Source organism: Bombina bombina, chromosome 5 (genome assembly GCF_027579735.1).
Source record: "Bombina bombina isolate aBomBom1 chromosome 5, aBomBom1.pri, whole genome shotgun sequence".
NCBI classification, from domain to species: domain Eukaryota; kingdom Metazoa; phylum Chordata; class Amphibia; order Anura; family Bombinatoridae; genus Bombina; species Bombina bombina.
This window is the reverse complement of record NC_069503.1, coordinates 289823715-289842369: the sequence shown is the minus strand read 5'-3', so window position 1 is coordinate 289842369 and position 18655 is coordinate 289823715. Positions and strand designations below refer to the sequence as shown.

Here is an 18655-nt window from a genome sequence, read left to right as displayed (position 1 = left end):
AGATGGGAGGGTTCAAGAGTGATCAGGGAGATGGGAGGGTTAAGGGGGGATCAGGGAGATGGGAGGGTTGAGGGGGGATCAGGGAGATGGGAGGGTTGAGCAGTGATCAGGGGGATGGGATGGTTGAGGGGGGATCAGGGGGATGGGATGGTTGAGGGGGGATCAGGGAGATGGGAGGGTTGAGGGGAGATCAGGAAGATGGGAGGGTTAAGGGGAGATCAGGAAGATGGGAGGGTTGAGGGGAGATCAGGGAGATGGGAGGGTTGAGGGGCATCAGGGAGATGGGAGGGTTCAAGAGTGATCAGGGAGATGGGAGGGTTGAGGAGTGATCAGGGGGATGGGAGGGTTGAGGGGGGATCCGGGAGATGGGAGGGTTGAGGGGAGATCAGGAAGATGGGGGGTTGAGGGGGATCAGGGAGATGGGAGGGTTCAAGAGTGATCAGGGAGATGGGAGGGTTGAGGAGTGATCAGGGGGATGGGAGGGTTGATGGGGGATCAGGGAGATGAGAGGGTTGAGGGGAGATCAGGGAGATGGGAGGGTTGAGGGGAAATCAGGAAGATGGGAGGGTTGAGGGGAGATCAGGGAGATGGGAGGGTTGAGGGGAGATCAGGGAGATGGGAGGGTTGAGGGGGATCAGGGAGATGGGATGGTTGAGGGGGGATCAGGGAGATGGCAGGGATGAGGAGTGATCAGGGGGATGGGAGGGTTGAGGGGGGATCAGGGAGATGGGAGGGTTGAGAGTAGAACAGGGAGATGTGAGGGTTGAGGAGGATCAGGGGGATGGGAGGGCTGAGGATCAGTGGGATGGGAGGGTTGAGGGGGATCAGGGAGATGGGAGGGTTGAGGGGGGATCAGGGAGATGTGAGGGTTGAGGGGGGGATCAGGGAGATGGGAGGGTTGAGGGGGGATCAGGGAGATGGGAGGGTTGAGGGGGGATCAGGGAGATGGGAGGCTTAAGATGGGAGGGTTGAGAGTAGAACAGGGAGATGTGAGGGTTGAGGGGGATCAGGGGGATGGGAGGGCTGAGGGGGGATCAGTGGGATGGGAGGGTTGAGGGGGATCAGGGAGATGGGAGGGTTGAGGGGGGATCAGTGGGATGGGAGGGTTGAGGGGGATCAGGGAGATGGGAGGGTTGAGGGGGGATCAGGGAGATGGGTGGGTTGAGGGGGGATCAGGGAGATGGGTGGGTTGAGGGGGGATCAGGGAGATGGGTGGGTTGAGGGGGGATCAGGGAGATGGGTGGGTTGAGGGGGGATCAGGGAGATGGGTGGGTTGAGGGGGGATCAGGGAGATGGGTGGGTTGAGGGGGGATCAGGGAGATGGGTGGGTTGAGGGGGGATCAGGGAGATGGGAGGGTTGAGGAGTTATCAGAGGGAAGGGAGGGTTGAGGGGGGATCAGGGAGATGGGAGGATTGAGAGTAGAACAGGGAGATGTGAGGGTTGAGGGGGATGGGAGGGCTGAGGGGGGATCAGGGGGATGGGAGGGCTGAGGGGGGGATCAGTGGGATGGGAGGGTTGAGGGGGATCAGGGAGATGGGAGGGTTGAGGGGGGATCATGGAGATGGGAGGGTTAAGGAGTGATCAGGGGGATGGGAGAGTTGAGGGGGGATCATGGAGATGGGAGGGTTGAAGAGGGATCATGGAGATGGGAGGGTTGAGGAGTGATCAGGGGTATAGGACGGTTAAGAGGGGGATCAGGGAGATGGGAGGGTTGAGGAGGGATCAGGGAGATGGGAGGGTTGAGGAGTAACATAGTAGATAAGGTTAAAAAAAGACTGAAGTCCATCGAGTTCAACCTATACAAATCAAAATACTTACAAAAAGCTCCAGTTAAGCTTAAATAACCCCACGAAAAGGTGACCCATTTAATACTAACAATCATATCCATGAATTTTGTTTATATACAGAAATGTATCCAGACTATTTTTAAATGTATCTATGGTATTGGCATTCACTACCTCCTTTGGTAATGAGTTCCACAATTTTATTGCTCTTACAGTGAAAAAATGTTTCCGTTGCAGGAGATTAAATCTCCTTTCCTCCAACCATAAATTATGACCTCTTGTCAGAAACAATTTTCTTGGAATAAACAGAGCTTCTGCCATCTCTGTATATGGGCCTTGAATATATTTATATAAAATAATCATGTCACCTCTCAAGCCCCTTTTTTCTAATGAAAACAGACCCAGTTTCGCTAACCTCTCCTCATAGGTTAATTTCTCCAATCCCCTTATTAGCTTTGTGGCCCTTCTCTGAACTTTTTCTAGTTCTGCAATATCTTTTTTTTTAGTGATCGGTCCCCAGAACTGCACTCCAAACTCAAGGTGAGGTCTTACCAGTGCTTTATATAGTGACAGAATTATGCTTTCCTCCCTTGAATCAATGCCTCTTTTAATACATGCTAGTATCTTATTAGCCTTTGAAGCTGCTGCCCTGCATTGTGCACCCAAATTTAGCTTGTTATCTATTACTACTCCCAAATCCCTTTCCTCCTGTGTTTGGCTAAGTCTTGTCCCATTTAAAAAATATGTTGCCTGCTTATTTTTACTTCCAAAATGTAGAACCTTGCATTTTTCCGTATTAAATCTAATTTTCCATTTACTTGCCTATAGTTCTAATTTTTGCAAATCCCTTTGTAATGAGAGTTCGTCCTGCTCTGACCTAATGACCTTACTTAACTAAGTATCATCTGCAAAAATAGAGATGTCGCTATTTAATCCTTGCTCCAAGTCATTTATAAAAAAATTAAAAAGAACAGGGCCCAGTACTGATCCCTGGGGGACGCCCCTGATTACCTTTGTCCAACCTGAGTATGATCCATTTACTACTACTCGTTGCTCCCTATCTTTTATCCAGTTATTTATCCATGAGAAAACATTTTCAGATATTCCCAGTCCCTTAATTTTGTGCATTAATCTCTCATGTGGCACTGTATCAAATGCCTTTGCAAAATCTAAGTATATCACATCAACTGATTCCCCTTTATCTATATTTTTACTTACTTCCTTGCAGAATCTAATTAGATTAGTTTGACATGATCTATTTCTCCTAAAGCCATGCTGATTAGAACTCATAAACTTGTTTACACGAATATGCTCATCAATATAATCCCTTATAATCCCTTCAAATATCTTCCCACTATTGATGTCAGACTAACTGGTCTATAGCTTCCTGGATCATCCCTGCTTCCCTTTTTGAAGAGTGGCACCACATAAGCTTTACGCCAATCCTGGGGTACCATGCCTGAGGATAATGAGTCTTGAAAAATTAAGAGTAGAGGTTTGTCTATAACAGTGCTAAATTCCCTTAACACCCTTGGGTGTATTCCATCTGGGCCTGGAGTTTTATTTACCTTAATATTATCCTGTTTTTTCCTGATATCCTCTAAATATAACCCAGTTAATGGTATGGACTGGCATGTTCTATTTTGTTCCAAAGTATCATAAAATGGTTCCTCTCTTGTGTATACTGAAGAAAATAACTGGTTTAGTACCTCAGCCTTCTCCCTGTCATTATTTATCATGCTACCCTCCACGCATTATAATGTACCTATATTATCCTTCTTAGATTTTTTGATATTTATTTACTTAAAGAACCTTTTAGGGTTAGACTTAGAATCCTTGGCAATTAATTTTTCATTTTCAATTTTGGCTAATTTGATTGCTTTTTTGCATATTTTGTTACATTCCTTATAAATATTGTATGTTGAGTCTGTACTATTTTCTTTTAATAATTTAAGTGCCCTACATTTTTTCGTAATTTCTCTTAACACATTTTATTTAGCCATAATGGCTTTGATTTTTTATTTTTATTTTTATAACTATATGGTATTTGTTGATATGTATATTTATTTAACATTTTTTTAAATATTATCCATTTATCCTCTGTATTTTTATTAGAGAATACTTTGTCCCAATTTATATTATTTAATGATTTCCTTAAATCGTTGAATTTTGCTTTCTTGAAATTAAAAGTCTTAGTTAAACCTTCAAGACACTACATATGAAAAGAGATTTCAAATGTGACCATGTTATGATCCCTGTTACCCAAATGTTCTTTGACTTCTATGTTTGATATTATATATCTGTATTGTTTGATAGCACTAAATCCAATATAGCTTTACTCCTAGTTGGCTCCTCTATTAATTGTGACAAGAAGTTATCCCTGAGAACATTTAAAAATCTAACTCCCTTAGCTGAATTACTAGTTTCATTGGCCCAGTTTATATCAGGTTAGTTAAAATCTCCCATAATTACAGCACTGTTATTAGCAGCCTTACCTATTTGGATAAGTAGTTGAGTTTCCTCCGGGTCACTAATGTTGGGGGGCTTGTAGCATGTTCCTAGTAATATTTTTTTAGGATTTTTCCCCCCACTCTTTATTACAACCCACAGGGTCTCTACATTGTCACTTGTATCATAAATATCTTCCCTTATTGTAGGTTTAAGGTTAGGTTTAATATACATGCAGATTCCTCCAACCCTTTCATTATTCCTGTCCCTCCTAAATAAAGTATACCCCTCTAAGTTAACTGCCCAGTCATGTGAATCATCCCACCAAGTTTCAGTTATACTGATAACATCATAGTCCACTTCTGCAACTAAGAGCGTCAGCTCCCCCATTTTACCTGTCATGCTTCTTGCATTTGTTGTCATACATTTAATTTTCATGTGCTTTCTGCTGCTACTTGGTGTGCTTTCCTCTATACTTTCTAATGTGACATTTCTTAAGTCATCCCTTCCTTGAGATATTAAGGGAGTGACATATTCACATACTGATCTCTCTGTTCTATTGTGTTCTAACTGACCCTCCCCTACTTTGCCTAGTTTAAAAGGTTCTCTAAACGTGCTGCCATCCTTTCCCCCAACACACCTGCACCCATGTCATTCAGGTACAATCCATCCTTACTGTACAAATTGTACCCTAGTGAAAAATCAGCCCAGTGTTCTAAAAAGTCAAACCCCTCATTTTTACAACATGTTTTTAACCATGAATTAACAGACCTTAGCTCCTTCTGCCTTACTGAGTTAGCACACGGCACTGGTAATATCTCAGAAAATATTACTTTGGAGGTCCTTGCTTTAAGCTTGCTACCTAACTCCCTGAAGTCATTTTTTAGGACTCTGCATCTCCCGCCGATTCCTTCATTAGTACCAATATGCACCATGACTGCAGGATCAGACCCACATTCCTCTAACAATCTATCAATACGCTCCACAATATGCCTAACACGAGCCCCTGGAAGACAGCAAACTGTTCTATGTAAAGGGTCTGGATGACAAATTACCCTATCAACCTTCCTAATAATAGAGTCTCCTACCATCAACATCTGCCTCAGGGCCCTGACTTGTATGCCCCTCTTCCATGACTGAAGGACCGCCCACCATAGTATGCTGCTCTTCCACAACTAAAGGACTGTTCACTATACTAGGCAAAACAGCCCTCTCTGACACTTCCACCCCTGAACTGATATCCCCAACATCTTCACTTAATCTGGCAAATCTATTGGGGTGTACCAGCTCAGAATTGACCTGTCTCTTCCGCTTACCTTTACTTCGCCCTCTAACTGTGACCCAGCTACATCCTGGAGTCTCCTCATCTAAATCCTCCTCATCTAAATCCTCCTGCTCCAGTGTTGCAAACATGTGGCAAGCTGTACACTGAATGAGATTCTCACACATTCTTAATAAAAAGTTAAACTTAAAAATATAAAATAATTAGATTTCCCCTTGGTTAATCCAAATCCGTGTTTGCCTAACTACCTTGGTTAGCTAACTATTATACTTAAACAGACAATCTTACTTTAACAGAGAATCAATACAACAGAGTGATCATGGAGATGGGAGGGTTGAGGAGTGATACGGGGGATGGGAGGGTTGAGGGGGGGATCAGGGAGATGGGAGGGTTGAGGGGGGGATCAGGGAGATGGGAGGGTTGAGGAGGGATCATGGAGATGTGAGGGTTGAGGAGTAATCAAGGGGATGGGAGGGTTGAGGGGGGACCAGGGAGATGGGAGGGTTGAGGGGGGGACCAGGGAGATGGGAGGGTTGAGGGTGGGACCAGGGAGATGGGAGGGTCGAAGGGGGGATCAGGGAGATGGGAGGGTCGAGGGGGGGATCAGGGAGATGGGAGGGTCGAGGAGGGATCACTGCAGAAAAAAAATAATAAAAAAAATCCCCAAACCTGGGGGCAGGGGGGGGGGGGTTCTGGGGAGGGAGAGAAGAGAGATTTTTGGGAGGATCAGTTATGGATCAGGGAGTGGGTGGTGTGGTGAGAGGGTAATCAAAAATTAACCTTACATGCTAACTAAAAAACCAGGTGCGCAGCTGCACTTAGCAGCGTTCTAATTGTATGTCTGCTATTTATGAACAAAGGGGACCACAGAGAAGCTTTTACAACCATTTTTCATATGGCTGCAGTAGTTGTGTTTACATAATTTAATTGAGAGACCCAAAGTTTGTGAAAAATGTTACAATCATACAAGTTTTTTTTAGTTTTTCTTATTAATCTTTTTTGCAAGACAAGAATCAAGATATCAGCAAGGTGGTAATCAGCCGATGAGGGCTAGGTAAATGTTAATACATGTCGGTTAACAAAAGGAGAAATATGGTGTTGAGCAAGGAGAGAGAGTTAGGAAGGGAGGAATTGAGGTTAGGATTGTACATGAATAAGGCTGTGGTGTTTATGAGTGGGGAAGGAAATGGAGGGTATGAACAGAGTAAAGAGGAAGATGTGGTGGAGAGATAGAGAGATGATGCAGGACCTGCGCTCCATTTCCTGATTAGGTCTATTGGTAAGTCCAGTGAGTGGAAGGTAAGTGATATGTTGGTCTAAGTCTGATATAGATATCTCTGGCTCAGTGGATGAGATGTGGGGGGTCATCATCATATTCTTTTCAGGTTACTGGAGGAGGTTCAGCTTTAAATTCGTCCCAGTAGAATTGCATGGAATGAAAAAAATCAGTTTTTTATTTTTTATAGAATCCATATCCCTCTAGTGCAAGTAACTCTTCTACTCATGCACAACTTTGTTTTTATGATCCTATCTGGCGGCCAAATAGTGGCACCAAATATACCAAAATGGGCCTATAGCAATACCTTGGGTTGTCTACTTTAAATTATATATATAGTTTTCATATGAAATCAAAAGTGCTATTTCTATTTAAATGGAGTGATAGCAAAAATGCTAAAAAGTCTTCATTACTATGGGCAAGCTTTTCTGAAATTACCAGTAGTGAACGTGTAAATGTGTTTTCAATGATCCACTTTACCTGTTGGAGTGTATTCATTTTTTTTATACAAATAGTTCCCTATCCCTATATCCCTATCCCTCTAAACCTCTATCCCTCTATCTCTATCCCTCTAAACCTCTATCTCTATTCCTCTATCCCTATCCCTCTATCCCTAACCTTCTCCCTATCCCTCTATCTCTATCCCTCTAAACCTCTATCTCTATTCCTCTATCCCTATCCCTCTATCCTTATCCTTCTCCCTATACCTCTATCTCTATCCCTCTAAACCTCTATCCCTCTATTTCTATTCATCTATCCCTATCCATATATTCCTATATCACTCTACCTATTTGTTTCTCTAGACCTGTTTGTTTCTAACACTTTTAATCTTCTAGCAATTATTGAAACCTGGCAATCTATCTCTGACACTGCTTCCATTGCTGCTCTCACGCACAGCGGTCTTCATTTTAGCCACACACCTAGGCCAGGTGAGAGACATGGTGGCAGTGTTGGAATCTTACTATCCCCTCCTGCTCCTATCGGCATCCTCATCCATCTCTCTCCTCCTCCTTTGAAGTCCACTGCATCTGCCTGTTCTCCCCCCTTCTCCCTCAAGGTGGCAGTTATCTATCGCTCCCCTGGACCAACCTCCCAATTCCTTGACAACTTTGCTGCCTGCCTTTCTCACTTTCTCTCTATTAATACACCTGCTCTAATCCTAGGGGACTTTAACATCCCCATTGATAACCCATCTGCCCCTGCTACCTCTAAACTTCTCTCACTCACAAACTCCTTTAGTCTCTCACAATCCACCCTATTCCCCACTCAGCGACGGACACTCTATCGATATGGTATTCTACCTCTGCTCCCTTTCTGATGTCACCTGTCGCTCATTTCCCATCTCACACCACCATCTGCTCACCTATAATCTCAATGTACATGCTAAACCTATTTCTCCACCCTGCCCCCGCACCTGTAGAAATCTGCACACTGTGGATCCTCTCCAACTTTCCAACCTTATTCAAAAACGCCTCCCACACACTTCCACGGTATCCTGCCCTGACCTTGCTACAAACCACCATAATAATACTCTCTCATCTGCACTCGACACCCTTGCTCCTCCACAAATACGCAAAACCCCACATTGTCAGCTCCAGTCCTGGCACTCCCAGCAAACACGCTATCTATGGCACCGACTCCTGATATTTTAACAGTACCTCTCAAGTTATTTATTACTTATCTGATTCAAGTTTTCTAATGACACTCAAATATTATGATATATTGTTACTTTTTTAATATTTCATGTTTACAGATTTTCATATTAATTTATATTATTTTATATTAAATTATGATCCTAACTTTTGAGCGATCCGATTTTTTACAATTTTTTATGTTTTATTTTGTTATAGGAATATTTATTATATGTATGATATGCATGCTAATTATTTCTGTATGATTAGATTAAATATGAACAATTAAAGTTGATCCAGAATGTTACAAATGTATATTAATTTTTTGAGCATGTCATTTGTTTTCCAAGTCCATCCTCAGCTCCGGCTCCTTAGACACCTCCCTTTATGATTAACATCCTATCACTTAGCTATCTTTACACGGAGGCGTGTTAGCAGCTGGAGCTTTTGTGATTGGCACAGGTGTGTTATAAATAGAGCAGGTATATCCATGTATTAGTATCAGCCTGATGAAACGACTATATGTTGAGAAACGCGTTGCTGGACGCATGTTTTTATCTGTTTATACTCAATAAATTACTCTTTTGAGTATATCACACCTGCCTGTTATCTATCATTGTTGCCGCTGGTGCAATTTGGTCTTGTTCCTGATTCCTCCGTGGAGGTCCGCTGTGCCGAGTTTCCATCAACTCTATTGGTTCCTCTGCTGGGTCGACTCTGACGCTGTATGCTGAGTGACGTCCGCTTTGGCGTACCGAGCTTGCGCTTGTCTGACGGGCGACTTTTGGTTCCGTCCTGTTTGTCTGGGTACACGTTTGTACCGCCGCTCTTGTGAGTAACACTCTGTGGGGGGTCCGTTGTTATTGCTCTCCTCTGTCGCTCAAGACGATACTTGTCCCATGAGGCGCCTCTTCTATCTGTCTTCCACAGGTTCCCGACGTTCATCTACAACTTCCAAGAGAGCTGCCTGGATTGCTGGTTGCTGAATCCGCCATCTTCTACATGCTGTGATCATTTGCGCACTTCCATAGAGACTCCACTGTTCTCTTTTCTCTTGTCAAAACCCCACATTGTCAGCTCCAGTCCTGGCACTCCCAGCAAACACGCTATCTACAAAAATGCTCCCGTGCTGCTGAACGTGCCTGGAGGAAATCCCGCTCTGAACTTGATTTCCTACACTATAAGTTAATTCTTTATTCTTACTCCTCTGCCCTTCACTTAGCCAAGCAAAACTACTTCTCTTCTCTTATATCTTCTCACTCCTCAAATCCTAAACGTCTCTACTCTATTTTCAACACTCTCCTCTATCCACCTGCACCCCCCCCCCCCTTCATCTGCCTTTAGTGCTCAAGGATTGGCAGACTACTTTTTTAACAAAACACTTACCATCCAAAGTAACATCCCACCACAAGACTGCAACCTTCCATCTCTGCCCCTGGTCACCCCCTCCACCACTCTCAGTACCTTCCCCCCAACCACTGAGAATAAAGTGAGTACCCTAATGTCTTTCTCACACCTCACTACCTGCCCACTTGACCCTATCCCTTCACATCAAATACCTTCTCTGTCTTCTACCCTCACTCCAGCTCTTACTCACATATTCAACCAATTCCTTACTACTGGTTCATTTCCATCTACCTTAAAACATGCAAAAGTCACCCCCATCCTCAAAAAACCCTCCCTCAACCCCAATTCTCCTGCAAACTACCACCCCATATCACTGCTTCTGCTAGCTTCAAAAGGCCTTGAAAAACTAGTTTTCTATTGCCTTACCCACTTCCTGTCCTCCAACTCATTTCTTGACCCCCTGCAATCTGGCTTCCGTCCCCAACACTCAACTGAGACTGCCCTCACCAAGGTTACTAACGATCTTCTTTCTGCTAAAAACAATGGCCACTACTCTATACTTATCCTGTCTGCTGCCTTTGACACTGTTGACCATCCCCTCCTCCTATGGACTGTCAGCTCCCTTGGGCTATGTGACATTGCCCTCTCCTGGATCCACTCTCTAATAGGTCTTTTCTTTCTCATTTGCTGGCGACTCCTCCTCTTCATTGCCTCTGTCTGTTGGAGTACCTCAAGGCTTTGTTCTACGCCCTCTATTTTTCTCTATCTATACTTCCTCACTGGGTGAAGCTATGGCTTCAACTATCACCTCTATGCTGATGATACTCAGATCTACCTATCCACCCCTGCACTCTCTCCTTCTGTCCTTTCCCACAGCAGTGACTGCTTATCTGGCATTTCTTCCTGGATGGCCTCTCACCACCTAATAATTAACCAAGACTAAGCTTCTTCTAATCCCCCCATCTCATTCTGCTCCAGTTTCAAACTTTACTATCACTGTTGGCGACACCACTATCTCCCCATCACCCAAAGTCCGCTGCCTAGGAGTTACACTTGACTCCAATCTGTCCTTTATACCACACATCTAATTTCTCTCTTCATCCGGTCGCAACCACCTACGCAATATCTCCAAAATTTGTCCTTTTCTGGGTGCTGAAACTACTAAACAGCTAATCCATTCCCTAGTAATTTCCTGGCTTGACTACTGTAATAACCTACTAAATGGCCTTCCTCTCTCCCGTCTCTCCCCCAGTCAATCCATCCTAAATGCCTCTGCTAGGCTAATCCACCTCTCCCAACGCTCTCTATCTGCTGCACCCCTCTGTGAGTCCCTTCACTGGCTCCCCATTCCCAGCAGAATTACATTCAAAATTCTAACTCTGACCAACAAAGCCCTTACCAATGCAGCCCCCACCTGTCCTCACTCATCAACAATTATACTCCAGCCCGTCCCCTAAGATCCAACAACGATCTACTCCTTGCATCTTCTACCATCACCGCCTCCCATGCTAGCCTACAGGACTTCTCTTGTGCAGCACCAACCCTCTGGAACACACTTCCTGGAGCTGTCAGACTTTCTCCCAACCTCTCCTCCTTTAAACGCTGCCTAAAGACCTTCTTCTATCACCAAATCAGTAACTAATGAATTCCACTTGCCGAATAGTTGCCCTCATCTAACTCCACACTAACATCATTCCCACCTTTGCAGTCCCAACCTCCTGTTTCTCATCCTCCTACCCATCTAGATTGTAAGTTCCCACGGGAACAGGGCTCCCAATTCCCCCTTTATTTATTTAAATTTTGTCTAGTGTCTCATATTGTACTGTCCTTTTATTTTTGTTACCCATGGACAGCGCTATGGAATCTGTTGGCGCTTTATAAATAAATAAAAATAATAATAATAACCTCCCTGATCTCCCCTCAAACATCTCTCTAACCCTCCCCCTGTAACTATTTCCACCATCTTAGGTACTGTCTGCCAGTACCTATAAACCCTTCTTTTTTTTGTAGTGTAGTGTTCCCACCACCTCCCCCATCCCACGATTGCCATTTATCCCCCCCCACACCCCCAAACCCCTTTTCTGTAGTGTAGCTGCCCCATCCCTCCCTGTTCCTTAATAATTTCTGTAGCGTAGGGCCCTCCCACTCTCTTCCTCCTCCGTTGCTGAGCCGCCCACCTGCCACCCGCCCACACCTTTCGCCGGCACCAGCAGAAGATCATTACAGTGACACAAACAGTATTTGTAGAGATATAAATTTGATGGCACTACTTTAGAAGTCACAACAGATGAGGGATATTGCCACTGAAAATATCTATTAGGCCTTAAGTGCAATATGTGTTTGACTAGTAGGTGCTGTGTATCTAGTACAACATTTACTTGTTCAGCAAAAGAGAGCTGAAAAAACACTGTGTAACCGTCTATAATGATCAGGCATCTGCTTGTACTTCGGCTCCATATGCGGCAGATGCCTGGAGCTTCAGGAACTCCAGCTCTGAGAGTGCTGGAGCTTCCTGAAGTTGTCTCGCGCCTGCAGTTAAGGCCAGGTGTGTTAGTCCTTTTGCAGTCTCTACTGCGCATGACAGCTTTGGACAAACACACCTGGCCTTTTATAATAAAGGATATGCTGTGCATAAAACTTACTGTAAATTTAGGTATAGCTTTTCAGCACAACAGGCTTAGGTGCTGCACGTCACCCAGGGACCACTGCCTAGGTCCCCAGTTCATAAATCAAAGGAAAAGCAGGCAGGTGACAGCAGATACAATATTCTTTTATTAAGGAGGTAAAAAATGATGCGCTGTATTTCATTACTCTGTGCATTTTATTCTGTTACAAAGATAAGTCTATCTTTCTGATTGTCTTCCTTCTTTGCTCTATCCTTAGGGTGCAATAAATCTATTCTTGGAATCAATTTTACAGTTTCAATTTCTTTCTTTATTAGACTATTGGGATAACCCCTTTCCAGAAATCTCTCACCCATCTCAGTCAATCTCTTATTTAATGTTTTCTCATCTGAGACAATTTTGCGCACTCGCAACATTTGACTGTGGGGTAGAGACTTCAGGAGAGAAGGCGGATGAGCACTTTCAAAGCGCAAAAGACTATTTCGGTCAGTTTTTTTCTTAAATAAATCAGTTTTAAACTGATTGCCAGATTTCATTACTCTCACGTCCAGGAAATCAACCACCTCCTCACTCCAAGTCAATTTCAATTTTATATATCTTGATGATGAATTTAAATCATTCACAAACCTTTCAAGGGTTCCAACGTCGCCCCACCAAATGCCGAAAATATCGTCAATATACCGCCACCAGGTGGCGCCATATTGAATAAATAATTCGTTACAAAAAACAAATTTTTCCTCAAAGAGGTTCATAAAAATATTTGCATAATTTAGGGCGACGTTGGAACCCATGGCGGTACCTTGGAGTTGGAGGAAATAGTCATCCTGAAAGAGAAAGTAATTCCCACATAGTATAATTGTCAGAAGCTGGATAAAAAAATCTATTTGTGCAGAGGTGTATTGAATGTCATTTCTTAATGTATTTTCTACAGCATCAATGCCACTTGAATGTTTTATATTAGTGTAGAGACTCTCTACATCTAAACTAAACATAATAAATTTACTACTAGGGAGATCTAAGGAGTCCAATTTGCATAAAAAATCATTAGTATCTTTAATGAAGGAACTGGAGCGTTCAACATAGCCGTAAGATCTTATCCAAAAATATTGAAATATTTGTAAAGACTGAATTAGTACATCTATTATAGAATTTCAGAGCCCCCCTATGTCTGCTTTTAAAAGAAGTAGTAATATCCAAAATAAATTGGTCAAAGCTGACATTGGTCCTAGCACTAAAAACAAAAATAAACCTAGGTATATTACTACAAAAAATACAGGTTGTTATCCCTGTTTAGGGTGTTCCTGTTGTAGCAACATGAGTAAAGGGTCAGTTTTTTATCACCCTCACACTGGCAAAAAGTATAACATAAAAGGTTATTTTACATGCTTGACCACTTTCATAATATATATGATTAAATGTCCATGTGGGGGGGGGGTTTATATAGGGGAGTCTACCAGATCCGCTAAGGAAAGAATAATTGAACATAAGAGCAATATTAGAACTGGCAATGTGAAAGCTCCTCTAGCTGCCCATTTTATAAAAGCAAACCACTCCATAAGTCAATTGAAATTTCAAATAATTGACAAAGTTGATATTCCACGTAGAGGGGGGGATAGAGAAATTCTATTAAAACAAAAAGAAGCATATTGGATATATGAATTAGGGAGTCTGGAGCCTAAAGGTTTAAATAGAGACTGGGACCTCACAGTATTTCTATGATTATTATTGATAAGATGTAAATTATAATTGTTGTGAAAGTTTGATAAGAAATTAGTAATTTTACCAATCATGGATACACTGCAATGTATACAGAATAGGAAATGTATAAATGTAAGCTTAGTTATGAGTAAGTTAAGTGTTTGATAAGAAAGAGTTAAATACACTTGAGCGCCACCTAGTGGTACACATGTATATAAGTCACTTGTTAGTTTGTATCAGGTATGGCATGAATAAGGGAGACTAATCCCGAAACGTTGCCTTTTTTACCTCCTTAATAAAAGAATATTGTATCTGCTGTCACCTGCCTGCTTTTCCTTTCATAAAACTTACTGTAGCAGAGTGTTCCCGGGCCCCCCTCAGCTCTGGTAAAAAAAAATTAAGTTATTTTTAAAGTAGCTTGCACTGTAGCCAATTCAATTACTTGCTGCTGAATATATTGTTGGTGTGTGCACTCGTTTGATTTGCTCTGCATGCTCTGTTGTTTAACCCATGCTTGCTATTACAGGCGCATGCTCTACTAGAAGCCAGACAGGCAAGTGTAGCTTGTGAGTGAGCTGAGGAGAAAGGACAAGGGGGTGGGCGACAGCTTTTTCATGCAACACTCACTCAGAAAACACTCCTCAGAGAAGTGCAGCTTGGGGGGCAGGTAGCTAATAGATCCAAAATGGGTCCATGGAAAAAAGTTTTTAAATCAATTAAAATAAATATATTTTTATAATATATTATTATTATACATTTTTAACTATATAATTATGTATTGGTGGCCTACAAAACCTGTTTGTTTACCAACCCTTTAAAGGGAAATATATTTGACAGTACACTGTCCCTTTAATTTGGACTTTCATGCACTATTAATAACTGACAATGAAATTAAAATATATATATATATTTAAATTAAAGCTAATCGATCTATATAAATTAGTGCTTCCTATAACTGTTTATTGGCTGGTTCTTCCAGATAATTCTCAAGGAGCCTTCCAAAACACTGCCTCTCTTCCCTCCAATCTATTATGAATGCTTCTGCTAGATTCATCCACTTAAGTCGCCGATCCACATCAACGACTCCGCTCTGCCAGTCTCTACACTGGCTCCCCATACACTCCAGAATACAATTTAAAGTATTAACCCTAACTTACAAAGCACTCAACAGTCTAACTCCCAACTATATTTCTTCTCTTATCGTGAAATACTCCACATCCCGTCCTCTTGGATCAACCTCTAACCTACGTCTCTCCACTCTTGTTATCTCTACGTCCCACTCCCGTCTCCAAGACTTTGCATGTGCTGCTCCTGTCCTCTGGAACTCTCTACCCCGCTCCATAAGACTGTCTCCAACCTTGTATAGCTTCAGAAGCTCCTTGAAAACTCACCTATTCAGAGAGGCTTAGCGTCTCTCTTCATCTCTCATCCTAACCAAACTAATACATGAACTGCCCGACTCACTGCTGCAACTACAACTGATGTGACAAGCTACCCCAACCTTATGTCTCTGCACCCTAAACCTATAGACTGTGAGCTCTCCGGAGCAGGGCCCTCTTACTCCTGTACTAGATTTGTTTAGTTTTGTTATGTTTTGTATTTTTAGCAAATGTTGTCATTGTATAGCCCTATCATTGTACCCAGCGCTATGGAATTTGGCGGCGCTATACAAATAAATGATGATAATAATAATATATTAGCTTCAATTTAAATCTGAACCACTTTTAAAACATATCTTTAGGCAAAAAAAATGTCAACATGTTTAAATACAGCACTTTCATAAACATAATAGAGCATTTTTTAATTGAAAAAGTCTTATTGATTACAGTAGAAACCAAACATATTACATAAAGTGAGGTATATGACTTGCTCGGAAATACTCATGTTATGATAAACCATTTTTGGGTACTGATGGTATTTAAGGTGGCATCTTTAGGACTTAAAAGGAACATCAAACATAATCAATTACTATCATGCATATGAAAGTGCACTATTAAAATATATTAAAATATTTTTAGCGCAAAAAGTTTATGCAACTAAGAGGAAGTGCCCAGCTGGTTTGTGAGATAGAACCTCATTGGTTGATAAGTAAGAAACACACATCTTTATTGATGGGTAGTTATATTCTACAAAAGAATAACACAGCACAGTTCCTAGTGTATAGATGGGGCTTTAATGGCAAAGTGTTGTTTGTGTGTGGATGTCCTAGATCTATAGCTACACATAGCACATCAAGTATAAACATTGACTTATAGTCACATTGCCATACTCTGAGGTACAATACATGTAGCATAAGCTAAAATAAACACCTCACAGCTGTTTAATATCAGGTAAATACTTACGTTCCTCTGGTTTCATTTCTGAAACTTTCTGAAGCCATTTTTTCCATGTCTGACAATCACACGGTTCATGAGCCTCACCAAGACATTCCCTAAAAAAAGTTAATACACAGCTTTTTAATAAGTAATTATTATTGTTAATATTGTTAGTAGTAGTATTGTACAGAAAGTTTAGAAAAAGATCAAATCCAGCATACCCCATCCCACAATAGGTATTTAATTAAATAAACCACAAAATCTTTGTTACAAGTATAATACCCTTTAATATCAAATCTCAGGCAGGATTTTGTTGTTTATTTAATTAAATGCCCATGTGGGATTAGGTATGTTGGTGAGGCCACCCGCACAGACAGTCCGTGAACAGATTATTCAACATAAAAAGTAACATTAAGACCAAAAAAGATGGATGCCCTAGTAGCAAGTAATTTTTTAATAGCTGGATATAATTTTAGTCAATTTAGATTTCAGATATTAGAACAAGTTAGACGCCCTAGACGTGGAGGTGAAAAATTATTAAAAATTATGACATGAATTGAGGGTTTGATTGGAAAGTCTATATAAAAATAATTGATTGTAATTTTCCCCTTTGTCTGTAGGGGGTACTGTTTTATAGCATATTGTGATGAGGTCATGAGGGGTGGGGTGTTTGATATGTATAAAAAATGACACAGAAGTAGCGACTTGGAGGCGGTACTGGGTGATATGGACTCTAACTTTGCCAGTCATATACTAGATCTAAATACACAGCAAGATTTCTTTGATAGAATATTTGCGGATGACACATCTGATCACACACACAGTGGCTTAAAGAAACAGTTTAAAACATTAGAACAGACTCTCATTAATGATTTGAGACTTATGTGGCACATCCCAGAGGCCTGCGCATAAAAAAAAACCCTATCTTGTAAATTTGAAGATGAGGAAGACATGGATGATTGGAATACAGAGCTTAGTTAATGTTCATTTAAGCTAATCAATGTCCTCATTAGGGTGAAAGAAAAGAAGCGCAAAGAAATTAAAGACTCAATTGTGTCAATAGAAATAGCCCTAACTTTCCTGCATACAAGAAAAATGTGAGAATGGCTATCAAAAATTTTGATGAAGAACAGGCCAGCAGGAAAGGAAACAAATTTAATAGGGACAAGGAAGATTATGAAAATAACTGGGCGGCAGTTAGAAAACAGCAACGAGACAACAGGATGAATAGAATGCATAATAAAAAAACCCTAACAACAAAGATACTGACCAGCCCACACCTAAGTCCATTCTAAAGAAAAAGAAAAGTAGTGTTCAAAACATCTGATGAGAAAGGCACTAATGCTGACAGTACAGCCTCAGCAAGCTCCTTTTCCTCTCTTTCTTCTGTTCTGTCTTCTTCTTCTACCTGTGCTTTTTTACAGAACACATCCAATGACAAAATGGAGGAACCTGTGGTCCGCCCGAGAACTCGCAGTGTATTACAGAAAGAGAGGCCAAGTGAAGAAGGAAACCAAAAAACAAAGATGGCAAACGAAACAAAATCAAGAAAATGAAACAGCAGCAGAAAAAAAAAACAAATAAATGGACTGAACATTATTAATTTGTCTAAATACTACTTATCAGAAAATGAGCACAAAGTTCTTAGTAGAGGTTTAGGGTTTGCACCCACCAACAAATTCTCTTCCTTTAAAACATTAATTGACAAAAACAAATTTATTCACACTAACATTTTTTTGCATTAAAAACTTAAATTATGCTTACCTGATATTTTCTTTTCTTCAGATGGAAAGAGTCCACAGCTGCATTCACTACTTTTGGGAATTTAGAACCTGGCCACCAGGAGGAGGCACAGACACCCCAGCCAAAGGCTTAAATACTCCTTCCACTTCCCTCATCCCCCAGTCATTCTGCCGAGGAACAAGGAACAGTAGAAAAACCATCAAAGTGAAAAGGAGCCAGAAGAACAAAAATAACAGACTCCCCACAGAAAAATACGGGCGAGGAGCTGTGGACTCTTTCCATCCAAAGAAAAGAGCATTAACAGGTAAGCATAATTTTAATTTTTCTTCATAAATGGAACGAGTCCACAGCTGCATTCATTACTTTTGGGAAAACAATACCCAAGCTATAGAGGACACCAAGGCGGCCCATTCTGAGGGCACCTGGCCTAAAAACCCCTACCCAACAAAATCCTGCTTCGTCCGAAGCCGAGAACAACTTTGAAAAAAATGGAAAAGGCCCAAGGA

The 18655-nt window shown here is 41.6% G+C and overlaps 1 protein-coding gene across 1 annotated transcript in view; it reads right to left on the bottom strand.

Annotated features, from left to right (window-relative positions):
- ANKIB1 (ankyrin repeat and IBR domain containing 1) overlaps window positions 1–18655 on the bottom strand; it is a 575165-nt gene that overhangs the window by 62991 nt on the left and 493519 nt on the right. The window contains exon 10 of the mRNA XM_053714029.1: window positions 16434–16522. Within this exon, the coding sequence (XP_053570004.1) occupies window positions 16434–16522 (89 nt within the window). The remainder of the gene's footprint in view (window positions 1–16433; window positions 16523–18655) is intronic.